The sequence below is a fragment of the Barbus barbus genome, assembly GCF_936440315.1.
Source record: "Barbus barbus genome assembly, chromosome: 11".
NCBI classification, from domain to species: domain Eukaryota; kingdom Metazoa; phylum Chordata; class Actinopteri; order Cypriniformes; family Cyprinidae; genus Barbus; species Barbus barbus.
The window spans coordinates 4,487,671-4,501,252 of NC_136739.1; the positions used below are offsets into that span (position 1 = coordinate 4,487,671).

The 13,582-nt window shown below is 42.7% G+C and overlaps 1 protein-coding gene across 1 annotated transcript in view; it reads right to left on the reverse strand.

Moving 5' to 3' along the window:
* The window catches only part of LOC306876885 (uncharacterized protein), a 60,844-nt gene that overhangs the window by 12,657 nt on the left and 34,605 nt on the right, over positions 1–13,582 (reverse strand). The window contains exons 18-38 of the mRNA XM_079428327.1: positions 13,442–13,502; positions 13,315–13,350; positions 13,090–13,236; positions 12,774–12,851; positions 12,613–12,696; positions 12,460–12,530; positions 11,920–12,111; positions 11,586–11,754; positions 11,405–11,497; positions 11,198–11,302; positions 10,824–10,921; positions 10,205–10,355; positions 5,488–5,601; positions 5,208–5,375; positions 5,014–5,103; positions 4,732–4,884; positions 4,384–4,482; positions 4,180–4,269; positions 3,726–3,865; positions 2,180–2,306; positions 1,971–2,051 (exon numbers count right to left, since the gene is read on the reverse strand). Coding sequence (XP_079284453.1) covers positions 1,971–2,051; positions 2,180–2,306; positions 3,726–3,865; positions 4,180–4,269; positions 4,384–4,482; positions 4,732–4,884; positions 5,014–5,103; positions 5,208–5,375; positions 5,488–5,601; positions 10,205–10,355; positions 10,824–10,921; positions 11,198–11,302; positions 11,405–11,497; positions 11,586–11,754; positions 11,920–12,111; positions 12,460–12,530; positions 12,613–12,696; positions 12,774–12,851; positions 13,090–13,236; positions 13,315–13,350; positions 13,442–13,502 — 2,347 coding nt within the window. The remainder of the gene's footprint in view (positions 1–1,970; positions 2,052–2,179; positions 2,307–3,725; positions 3,866–4,179; positions 4,270–4,383; positions 4,483–4,731; positions 4,885–5,013; positions 5,104–5,207; positions 5,376–5,487; positions 5,602–10,204; positions 10,356–10,823; positions 10,922–11,197; positions 11,303–11,404; positions 11,498–11,585; positions 11,755–11,919; positions 12,112–12,459; positions 12,531–12,612; positions 12,697–12,773; positions 12,852–13,089; positions 13,237–13,314; positions 13,351–13,441; positions 13,503–13,582) is intronic.

Sequence of the window (13,582 nt, forward strand, 5' to 3'; positions counted from 1 at the left end):
AGAAAAAAAATAAAAAATCATTATGTTTTTCACCACTAAATGGCATACATGTTTTCACAGACAAATCATGATTCATCAGCTATTTGTGTACTTATAAATGCAATCACAATTTATTAAATGTAGGAAGAACTGAAACCAAACCTATGCAAAAATTACTTATTCTTATACAAAAAAAACAAAAACTTATTTTATTTATTTTCCACTAAATGTGGCCCATTTGAAGCTTGCTTTAAATGAACTTCATGCATACTTGTTTTGTTTTTCTCAGAAGGATTCTAATGTATAGAAACTTTTTAAATGTGTCTAGTGACCTTGCAGAAAAATCCAGCATAAACCACCATGGATTCCAAACTGGTCCAGGCTCGTTTATGCTGGTTAGTGTTGGTATAGTGCTGGCCCAGGCTGGTTTATGCTGGTATAGTGCTGGTCCAGGCTGGTTCCTGTTGGTAAAGTGCTGGTGCAGGCTGGTTTATGCTGGTTTAGTGCTGGTCCAGGCTGGTTTATGTTAGTATAGTGCTGGTCTAGCTGGTGGACCAGCAAATTCATGCTGGTCTCAAGCAAAATGGAGCTGGTGATGCTGGTTGACCAGCATTGTCTTGTATGGATAAGTGTCAGTAGGTCAGCTGTCTGTATACAAGCAATGTTTTGGAGACAAACATTGGTTTTGCTTGCATATTTCTCTATTTACACATTATAGATGCAAAGGAAAACAATATAAGGTTAAAATATATGATTTCTTGAATTATATGATAACTTCTTTTTGATTATATGATAATTGATATAGTCATGGCCAAAAATTTCGGCACCCCTGCAATTCTATCAGAAAATGCAACCCTTCTCTCAGAAAATTGGTGTAGTTGCAAATGTTTTGGTACTCGTTTATATAATTTTTGTTTACATTGGAACAACACAAAAAAACAGAGAAGAAAAGTAAAATCTGATACAATTCCACACAGAACCCAAAAAATGCACTGGACAAAATTATTGGCACCCTTAAATTGGTATTTGGTAGCACCCCCTTTGGAAAAAAATAACTGAAATCAATCGCTTCCTGTAACCATGAATGAGTTTCTTACAACTCTCTACTGAGTTTGCAAACTGCTCCAGGTCATTCAGATTTGAAGGATGCCTTCTCCCAACTGCTGTTTTGAGATCTCGCCACAGGTGTTTTATGGGATTCAGATCTGGACTCATTGCTGGCCATTTCAGAACTCTCCAGCGCTTTGTTTGTAACCATTTCTGAGTGCTTTTTGAAGTGTGTTTCGGGTCATTGTCCTACTGGAAGAACCATGACCTCTGGTGGAGATGGAGCTTTCTGACACTGGCCACTACGTTGCGCCCCAAAATTCTTTGGCAATCATCAGATTTCATGATACCGTTCTTAACCAGCAACATGTGTTTATCTTTATCAAAAATAATTGGGAAAATTGTTCTTTAACTAACAAACACACACTAAGAAACATGATATGTAACACATACACAAGTTTTGTTGTGGTCTTGCCGGGATCATACCAGCACCCAAAAGACAACAAATCTCAAGCTAGTCCTAGCATGAAAAACACCATGCTGGTCCACCAGCACACATGCTTACCATGTTGTGGACTAGCAAACCAGAAACCAGCGACTCACGAGCAGACGCGGGTTACAGTCATTGCGGTTTCTCCAGCGCAGCTGGCTGCACGAGCTCTGATGATGACAGCTAATTCATGACTCACTCACTGTATTTACGAAAGTCATTGCACGCTTTCACGAGCGTCAGCAACTGCACGCAATCACAGATTGCATTAACTCCAAGCCCCATCTCCCCCCCTGGCTCAATGTGATTTGTGTCCCCCATAGAAATTGAAATGCCCCCCCAACTGAGGTGCCCTGGCGCCAGCCCTGATGGTAACCAATGCTGGATTTTTTCAGCAGGGGACATTAAATGGGTGCCTTAAACAAATATTAAGGAGAATTTCAGTTTGACTTACCTGGACGTCCTTGAAACCCAGGTTCTCCTGGAGACCCCGGCAACCCACTGACACCTTTCTCACCTGGTGTCCCTGGACAGCCTGCTCAGAAAATAAAATGATTGGTATTATAATAAAATATCATATTATTCTCCCAACATGTTAATTGCACTGGCTGGTAAACAAGAGTATTTCAATGTAATTTGGATTAGTCATTATAATCATCTTGCCTGGGTAACCAATCAGTCCTGTGTCTCCTTTAAGTCCTTGAGTTCCAGGAGTTCCTGGGATGCCCATTGTACCCTTCTGTCCCTTCTGTCCAGATTCACCAGGGAAACCAGGGGCACCAACATTTCCCTGTAAGCATGAGATATAGGCTACGTTAACACTGTCAGTTTTTGGGATTGACAACTGCATTCACTTGCAGGTCCCATTCACACAGCAACTTACAGTTGCGTTTGGAATACTGTCTGTACAAACATGCAACGGGAGTCGAGCCCATATTTCTTACCAGTAACCATAGCGACAGTGACCAGAGTAATATCAAAGTTGACAACATCCATAAAACTGAAAGTCTTATCACTTTCTGACACGACAATCCAATCGAGCCGCGAATTCATCCGTCTAGACTTCATTAACCGACAGCAGCTTTTATATTTGGGTGGAGAGTGGAGCATTTGAGTCGTGTGCAGAAAACACAACTGTCTTGGAAGCAGCTCTGATGAGAAAAACTGACTGGATATAAAACTTTCAAATGACACACAAATACATAACTAACAACCATATTCTGCTGCTGTATGAACATGGCCATAAGTATAAGATGAGACCAAGGAAGATATATACTGTATTGTTAATGTGCAAATTTTTAGACTTGATATTTATACTCATACAACAACACAATAGGGTTGGGCCGATAGACGATGCCATCGTCCATCGCCGATGGCTGATAGACATCACGATGTTGAGCCGGCATCGTGATTCCACGCCCCCTTCCCCATACCCCCCACAATCCGCTGCTTCCCAGTACCGTGTTCGGAAAGAAAATGTTGTGTAGCCTACTACAGGACCCCAAAAGGGAATAAATACATGATGGGAGGAAAATATATATTTCAGTAGGCTAATTTCTCTCGCAGTTATATCGTTGGGTAATTATACTGTATATAGCCTAAGTTGTGGGCATCAGGGAGCCGTTATTATGCCTGGTACTGAAATTGTCAAAAGTGAAAGTGAAACTAAAAAGCGATCACGCAAAAACATTCATAATCGCATGTACTCTGTTAATACTATGGAGCAGCAGTACTTAGCACACATTTTACAAGATCAGATGTTTGTCAGTTGTGCTCGGGATCTGCAAATCATTCACCATCGTCTCAAGCTGGTCGCACACTGGATGAGAAGCTCAGCCGCGTCGCGCTACATCTTTACATTGTTTTGAATCGTTGCTAGGCGCCGTGAACAGACACCGAATGGCGCCACCAGTGTGCGTACGCTCATAGAAAATGTGTTTGAATTTTAAAGATGTGGTGCAACACTGCTCTTCTCTCCTTACTCTGTCTGTTTATGTGGTAAGTGAAATTTTATGTAGGCCTACTGTAACAGGCAACCGTTGGCAATCGTTTTTTGTTTTCCTTGCCCTTCTGAATACAGATTTACGCTTTGGGCACACCCCCTAACTCCAACCCCCGCCCCCCTGATGTCATCGTCCATCGCGATGTTTCACTGCAGACATCATCCAATGCCAGTTTTGTAGACATCGTCCAACCCTACAACACAAACCTTCTCTCCAGGGGCACCAGGGATGCCTATTCCTGCTGCACCAGTGTCTCCTTTGTCTCCTTTGGGCCCATCAACACCCTTAAATCCAGGGTGACCCGGTGACCCATCAACACCTTTAATACCTTTCGGCCCCATTGAACCTAAAGAACCACAAAATGTTCACTGATGAACACAAATAGTTCATAAAATGACAAACATTATTACCATAATTTTTCACATTAAAATTACACTAAAGCTTAGTGTAACAACCATGGTTTAAAAAAAAAGAAATCATTAAATATAACAAAACTGCTTCACTGATTAATAATATTTAAAAAATCTTAATGTGAAATAGTCATGTGATGCAACCAACACACATGTAAATAATACAGGAAATTATCCCCAGCAGACCCGCTTTCAAAAACATAAAACACAAAATCAACCCACATGTAGAAGTGTAGAGCACTTTATTTACCTGGGTATCCCATGTCTCCTCTCAGACCTGGGTCTCCAGGTTCCCCAGTTTGTCCTGGATCCCCGGGGACTCCATGGTCTCCTTTTTCACCTGCAGTGAAGCCGCAGTAATCAAATAATGCCCTCATGATAACATTATTGAATCATGTTACTTAACAGCAACTATACTGTTAATTTGACTTCAGATTATTGCCTGGAAACTAACCTGGCTGTCCAGGTGAACCTGGCATTCCATCTTTTCCTGGCATTCCAGGGTCTCCAGCCGTTCCAGGAAACCCCTTTTCTCCAGTAGGACCAGGATCACCTGATAGACAAGATTAAAATATAAAGACTAATAAGTGTATAGTTCACTGGATTTCAACATAAATCAGCAAAATATTTGATGACGATCAGCCACCAACGGAAGCCAACAATCCAGAGATGTCTGCTTCCTTAAAACTCCAACAAAGATTCATGATATTTTATTGCATCTGTTTAGATCATCTTCAAAACATAGGACCATTAGTTTTGGTCCTGAAACCTCTATGACAAACACCTCTCTCTCTCTCTGTACCTCTGTCTCCGATGTCTCCTTTCTCCCCTTTCATGTGTTCCATGTCAACATCACTCATGTTTCCAGGTGGCCCCTGTAGACCCTGCTCTCCTCTCTCACCCTTGAGACCTGGATCACCAAACACTCCCCTGACCCCAGTCAAACCAGGGTCACCTGAAAGAGACAGAACAACATCATAAAGATTCAGCTAATTCAACTCTGAACATGTCCCTGTTAAAGTAAGACAACAGTATCTTATTTAGTGCAAATAATAAGAATTGTTTCAAATGTGTGTTCTATTACCTTTTGGTCCTGGCTCTCCAGGGTTTCCAACAGGACCTAAAGGTCCAGGGAGTCCTGACATTCCCATGATTCCAATTTCTCCTTTTGGACCTGAAACACCCCCCCCCCCCCCCCCCCCCCCCCAATCAAAATATGAATCATCGTAAGGCATACAAGCACGTGCAAGGAGAACGCCAGGAGTAATGGGTGCTCACCACGTTCACCAGGGAAGCCATCTCTTCCTGGAGGTCCTTGTTCCCCTGGCAAACCCTTAGATCCTGCTACACCTGGGACACCAGGGCTACCCCTGTCTCCTGGAGGGCCAGGCATGTCTAAACCAGGAAGGCCTTGATAACCTTTCTCACCCCTTATACCAATCTGACCTAGGACATCATCAACAAAACCTTGTTACAAACCATGTTAAATGTGAACATCTAGGCAGGCGTGTGCATATACTGTACATCTTTGTGGGTGTTAATCAATAGAAAAACTCACCAAGGGGTCCAGGGCCTCCAGGTGGCCCCATTGGTCCAGGTGGTCCAGGTTCTCCAAGCCCTGGAGGCCCTGGTGGCCCCACTGCACCACGAGTTCCAGGTGGTCCAGGATTACCTGCATATCCAAAATGAATTTAATGTAATTACACCCATTGAACCCATCTCCCTTGATTTCATGCAAATAATTTCTCCAACACTCTCTTCCAGTTTGAGGTAAAAACACTTGAGGCATTGAAATCATTGTCTAAAACCTTCCTTAAAGGAATAGATCCTCCTGTCTGAACTGGCCCTAATAGAAACTGCCTTAACACCTCATTGGTTAAATCCTACCTCACAGACAAATCTATAAAAAACAACACACAGTTATGCCTGCCTTTCAAGACCCCACAATCAGTATAAGAAACTCTGCATGCCTTGCCAATCTGAAAACAACAGCATCATCTAAGTCAGCCAGAAACCTGAGAAAAGTGTTTGGCATGGATCATGTCCCATATGTTGATTAGGTATGTTTTGAAGCATGACAGTTGGTTTGAGCTGTTTTAAGTTGGTCCTTAGTTGGTCATGAGCTGGTTTAAGCTGGTCCTGAGCAGGTTATAAGCTGGTTATGAGCTGTTCCTGAGCTGGGGCCAGCACATGACCAGCTTAAATCAGCTCATGACCAACTTAGGACCAGTTTAAACCAGCTGCCATGCTTCAAAACAAACATAACCAGCATATGCTGTCTTTTTCAACAGGGGTACTATGCAGTACATAGTTCCCTATTGATACTTCACTCGTACTGCATTGCTAAGACACTATGGGAAAAGTCCTTTTTTCTCCTAAACTGAAGCCTTTTTCAATAACGCAGTGTAACTGCACGGCCATTTGTTTGCAGTATATTTAAAAATGTTGTTTAAAACGTGTGCCTCGCTTTCACTGCACAGGGAGGCCTCCCCCGTCCTCTTCATTCAGCCTGACCAGCATCCCTCTGCCACCGTGAGCGACCTGGTCTCGTTTGGTGGGAGTGATGACGAGCTACTCGATAACAGCATGTCATTGGCAGCCTCAGATGCAGAGGAGCTGTCGGGCACTGTTAACAACCCTACCCTCTTGCTGTCGTCCGAGCCCAGTGACACCAAACCCGGGATGGATGTCAAACTATTACACATCCTCTCGAAAGTGGTCGAGGAGCTGGGATTGGAGTGGTCTTCGCCGGAGGAGCCCACTCACAGCCGATTGGAGGAATAGTTCCTGCCAGGGCACCGTCAAGCTCCACTTGTCCCTTAGGTCCAAAACGAGCTCACTAGATCGTGGTGCACCCCCTACTCAGCCCGCCTGCATGATTTGTCTTCTTCTGCCCTCACCTCTGTAGATGGCATCGAAGCAAAGGGGTACAAAAAGCTGCCTCCCTTGGAAGAGTCTGTGGCCGCGCACCTCTGCCCACCCATTGCCATCAGGTGGAAAGTCACTCACTCCTCCAAGCCGTGCAGGACACGGCCTCGCCCTCGCTGAATGAGCGTACTCCTTGGTGGTGCTCAAGTGCCACTTTTTGCTAACTTTAATAGAGATCAAGGACGCGGATAAGGTCCCCTTCCTCGACTATCTGGTCTCTCCCACTGGCCTGTTTGGACCTGCGGTTGAAGGCTTCGCTGAACGCTTCACCACTGCGCAGAAGTCATTGCAATCAATGTGGCCAAAGCGTTCCAGCTCTGCATCTGCTCCCAGTCACCCCAAGTCTGCCCTGACTCAGCAGCCCGCGAAGCCTGCACCTGCTGCCACCGCCACCCAGTCAGTTAAGCCTGAGCCTCGACAGCGTTCCCGCTCAGCCAGACACTACCCGTTTCCTAGGCGTCATCCTGATCTACGGGACAGGAAGAAGAAGGGATGAAGTCTCGCTACAGCTGGACAACCCATCAAACTGCCTCGAGTATTCCTCCATGCACCCCGTTCAGTTCCGTGTGCTGAGGACAATATGTTTGGTGTAAACTCTGATCCAGTTCATGTGCCCATACAACAAGCTGCTGTGATAGCGGGCAAAATAAAACACAAACATTTACAAAAAGAGAGCAAATTTCCTCTTCTCACAAGTGCCAGGAACGCACACATCCTGGTGATGAATTTACTGGCAAAATGAGCCATGGAAGAGGTTCCTCCAGCTCAGAGCAAGTCAGGTTTCTACAGCCGTTACTTCTTTGTCCCCAAAAAGGATGGCGGCCTGCAGCCCATCCTCGATCTCAGACACCTTAACTGCACCTTCATGAAACGGCCGTTCAGTATGACCACATTGAAGCAAATCCTCTCGCAAATATGCCCAGGGGACTGGTTCTTTTTTCTGGACCCGAAAGACACTTACTTTCATATCCAGAAAGCCCCCCATCACAGACTTGACAGATTCTTGAGATTAGCCTTCAAGGGAGTGGCTTATCAATAAACGGTCCTTCAGCTCCTCGCACTTTCACAAAGTGTATAGATGCGGCTCTTCCCCTCTGAGGCTATCTCACAGATACCTCCTCCTCAGCCACTTCAGAATCAGAATCAGAAGCTTTATTACCAAGTATGTTTACACACACAAGGAATTTGACTTGATGACAGGAGCTTCCAGTGCAGAAGAAAGTACAGACATAGTGCAGACATACATGATAGTGCAGACATACATAGGAATAACACAGTAGGGATGGAATATAACACTAATATAAGAAACAAAACAGAAATTAAACGTACTATATACAGAAATAGAAGTATAGGAAAACAATGTAATTGTTTGCATAAATATACAGATATGTTATAAGTGTGCAGATATATTATTTATAAAGTGTGCAGTTTACAAATAAACAAATTTTGGATTATGTGTATAAATATGTCAGTTGTGATGGACAATGTATAATTATGAAAGTTTAATTGTTCAGGCTGAATATGGCCTGCGGGAAAAAACTGTTCTTGTGCCTGGCTTTTCTGGTGGTCAGTGCACTGTAGCGCCGATCAGATGGTAACAATTCGAAGAGAGAGTGGGCTGGGTGTAAAGGGTCCAAGGTGATTTTCTTAGCCCTTTTAGTTAGCTAGTTAAACTTTATTGTCCGTTCTGCTTGTCATAGAGTGGAAATTTGTCTTTGACATTAGTGACATAGATACATACACATTAATACTTAAAAAAACTCATCAAACATTAACACATCGTAAAATTACACTTTGGGCAACTGACTCAAAAAAAAAAAAAACATTATTCCATTTAATCCATTAAACACTGTACTACCAACCACTTTCTTGCATAATAATAATAAAAACAATAATCCGATTTAAAATAACAACTGTCATTGGGACAAATTATTTTTTATAAGCATTTCTTCTAGCCAGAGGAATTTTAAACCTAGGCCCTGATGGAAGCATTTCAAAAGTAGAGTGAAGGGGATGATGATGAAGGGGATGTCCTGTGGCTAATTTTACACAATGATTACAAAATCGGTCTCATTTTTAAAAAGGTTTCTATTTAATAAAAAATTAGCCTTATTAAATTAACTATTATTTTTATTTTTTTTAATTCCTTCTGGGGCCTGATTGTACTGGCATGATTTTACTGGTTCCCATAGCATCTTAGCGACGCAGTACGGGTGAAGTATTGATAGGGAACGTACTCGGTTACTAATGTAACCTCGGTTCCCTGAGATACAGTAATGAGTACTGTGTTGCTGGCCGTGCTATGTAGCTGCACGACTCAGTTGTCGCTTCAGTCGAAGTAACCAGAGGATCCTATGGTGAAATGCCTGCTTATATAGCCAGATGGCCACGTCCATTCTGGCGGGCTCTGGCAGGCTTCGTGGCCATAGGCTCGTGTAACACCACTGCCGAGCCATTGGTCCGTTTTTAAATATACTGCACAAACCAATAGCCATGCTGTTACACTGCATTATTGAAAAGGCTTCAGTTTAAGAGAAAAGGAACTTTTCCCCATAGCGTCTCAGTGATGCAGTACTCGTTCCCGTATCTCAGGCAACCGAGGTTACATTAGTAACCGAGTGCGATTTCCACTCAACAACTCAAGAAGATCTGACGGTTTCTTGTCCAGGCATGTGTCACTACAAGACTGCACTACTGAATGGTCTATTGTCCTTCAAGCAAGCACGATACAATCTATGCCAAGTATTCAGAACATGACTAGTCTTCAGTCAGAGGCCCTTTCACATCTTTTCCCATTACTTTAGAGCACTGTTCAACTTGTTTTCCACCCTGTTTGTCAGTTTTTCAAGCACATTGAAAGTTCACCAGACAATATACATTATCTGCGATGACTGGATGATTTTGAATATCATCAGTCTCACCCAATGTTTGGCTGGTGTGCTTTACTTAAAGAATTTTGTAATTGCCAATTTTTTATGTCAAAATTTCCCCTGGAGAAGATCCAACTGGAAATTGTTTAGGCTGAAATAAGACTGGAACCTAGGGTTATCTTCCTTAGTTCTTCAAATTATTTAAATTAACTAAGAGTTTCCCCAGACAGTTAATTTTTGTAAAGCCACAACAAATCTTTTTCTACTTTTGGCATTGCAGCAGTAAAGCCAAACCACCAGGATATTTTTCAAATGCTCAGATATGTTCACTCTTTTGTTCACAACTTCCGAACTCAATTACAATGAACAAAATTGTCTGCTAAAAGTTCTTTAGTCACCTCTAAAGGAAGTACTTTCAGAACATCTGGTAAATAGTCTATTCAAAAGTATTGTGAGAAGCCAACACAGTAAATGTACCTTTGATTCCCTGTAGTCCAGGTGGCCCAGTACGTCCCTCAGTTCCAGGAACCCCTGGCATTCCAGAATTACCCTTCTCTCCTGGATATCCTGGCACTCCTGGCTGACCTATGGCACCTTTAGGACCAGGAAGACCCCTGCCAGCTTCACCCTATATATGATAAAGTTTTAGGTCAACGAAAAATGTGATATAATTCTAGTGCTGTCAAACGATTAATCGTGATTAATCACATCCAAAATAAAATGTTTTTGTTTTGCATAATATATATGTATGTGTACTGTGTATATTTATTATGTATGTATAAATACACACACATACAGCATGTATTTTGAAAATATTTACATGTATATACATTTATATATTTATATTCTTATATTTTATATTATATATAAAAATATTTAATATATAAACATAACATATTTTTCTTAAATATATACATGCATGTGTTTGTATTTATATATACACATAATAAATATACACAGTACCCACACATATATTATGCAAACAAAAACTTTCATTTTGGATGCAATTAATTTTTTTTGACAGCACTAATAATTTCGTACCATTTTCTATACAACAATAATACATAAAAAGTCTAAATGACATCCACCATCATACTTTTTGCCCAGCTGTCCCCGCACGACCAGGCAAGCCATCCTGACCTGGTCGACCAGGCTCTCCTGGAATCCCAGTGTGACCTGGAATCCCAGAGTATCCTAGAAGAGGGAAAGATGGATAGTTAGAAAGGTAATAGAGTCTAGATTAGATCATTGAAACATAATTTGACACCCATTTATGCGAAAGTAATTCTCACTACAGTCACCCAGTATAAAGACTAACATGTGAATTCATGGAAACCTAGAATCTTTGCTACTATAGCCGTTTTATCAATGAGGAACTTTAATAGGTTTAATAGTTAAACGTGCAGAGTATTAGTGCAGCTCACCTTTAAACAAAATTTGACACTTATAGACACTATATATGGTACTTGCCTTTTGGTCCTGGGGGCCCAGGAAGGCCGATTCCTGGCAGTCCAGGGTCACCTTTGCCTCCTGGGAGTCCTTGAATTCCACGTTCACCTGGAAAACCTGTGTCACCTGAGTGATAAAGTGAAAGAGACGTCAACACAACCTGCCCTGCATCAGAGCACTGAGTCCAGGTTTTGGGCAGGATGACACGCTAGCATAACCTGAATTTACCTTGAAGTCCAGGCCTGCCTGTCTCTCCACGAGGTCCTGGGGCACCCTGCGGTCCAGGTAAACTCATAGTTTTACCAGCTTCACCTTTGGCGCCTACAAAGATATTTGAGATTGTGATTATTTTAAAGAGCAGAACAATGACAACCAGTGGATAAGCACATTTTTAGTCTAAGTCACAGACCTGGTAATCCTGACCTTCCCGGTGCACCAGGCAAACCTGCAGAGCCTTTTTCACCAGGATCACCTGGCTGACCTATGCCTGGAAGACCTGGAGGACCTCTCTCACCTGGAGGGCCGGGAAAACCACGATCTCCATCCAGGCCACGATCACCCTTAATACCAAAACTAGCCTAATCAAAGAAAAATATTTATGAATCAAAACAGCAGATATTCCAAGGTTAATAAAATATTGCAGTATAGAATCTGGGATTCAGATACACTGTAAATTAGATGTAAAAGTGGATTCAACCTTTTGTCAAGCCTGTTTTGGTGTATCTTTCAGACTTTGTACTCACAGGCTCTCCCTTTGGTCCAGGTTGCCCTGACTGGCCGTCTTTTCCTGGGAACCCATCGATACCTGGAAATCCTCTGTCTCCAGCAGTACCAGGTAAACCCTTATCTCCTTTCAGCCCTGGAGCCACATAGACATCACCAGGCGCACCCTGAGGGCCAGGGGAACCCAATAAACCTGGAGAGCCATCTTGACCCTAAAGTTTAAGGACAAGCAAAAAGAAAGGTAAAATTTATATTGACATTTCTGTAATGGATTCTGTAGTTTTTTCATCCACATTTATATTGGTCACCAGGGGTGCCATAATGGAGGGGAAGGTTATGACGATTCCAAGGGCCCGACAAGGTAGAGGGGGCCCAAACACGATTTCTACCAAGGGGAAAGGAGTGCGAAGGAGCACGAGTCAATATGCTCTTCATGGGGTCCAAAAACCATGGCGGAACCCCTGGTGGGTACAGTTCATTACTGATGCATTTGTATCCAGGGTGCCACAAAAAACTGACATAAGTAATAAAGGTTTATTTAGGATAGAAGATACACATACAGGAATTCCAGCAGGCCCAGGAGGTCCTGTCACACCCTTCTCTCCTTTACTTCCTGCTTGTCCAGGATAACCTAAAATGAAAACATCCAGTGTGATGCATAATCTCAGAAAGAACAAACATACCAAAACAAAGCCTTGCTCTGTGCTTCTAACCTTGCTGTCCCTTTGGCCCTTGAGGACCAGGCAAACCTGGTGACCCGGAAACAGGGCACTCTGTGCATTTTTCACCATGATCACCTGAAAGAGCAAAAAAACTCAAATTTTCACAAACCAAAACTACAGTAAACAAATGGATGATTGAATGGCCTCCTCACCTTTCTGTCCTATCTCTCCTTGCAACCCAGGAGGTCCAGGAGGGCCTTGAGCTCCTTTTTCAACATTACAGTTTTCATCTAAAATAGAAATAACAATGCCAGTGACACTTTAGCATGGACAATCAAAAGAACCACACAAGAATCTTTATACGTTTTGTCTCCTCACTACTAGCCTTTCACCTAATGGATTAAGTGAATGTGTATATCTCAAGTATCTCTTTACGATGACATGGTCAATTCATTCTTTCCATGAGTTTGCAGAATGATATTACAGCATGACAAAAAAAAAAGCAATTTTTGTTTAAGAGGCTCTTACTGATCTGTCCTGGCTGTCCAGGGGGGCCAGGTCGTCCATTAGCTCCTTTTGGACCTTCAAGAGACAGTCCATCAGCTCCTTTATCTCCCTTCTGGCCAATCTCTCCAAGTAATCCAGGAGGTCCAGGAGAACCAGGAATATACCGGCCTGCAGTAAACCATGATCATGAAGAAAAAGGATCATTTTTATAAACTACTACATTATGTCGAAGTTTGCTTTTCTCACCTGGGGGACCAGGATCTCCACGCTCTCCTGGATAACCTGATGAATGAAGAAAACAGATGAACAAATAAAGACACTGTAGAATTTGACAGGACAACCGGAGACTGACAAGACATTATTCAGACATCACCTGTCTTTCCTTCTGCTCCGGGGGGGCCAGGAGGACCAAGAGGGCCAGGACGACCACCACCCTGTAAGATAAATATTATAATTAGCCACTATCAGTCCATAATATTGTTTTAAGTGAATCGGGTGCGGAAGTAGTGTGTGG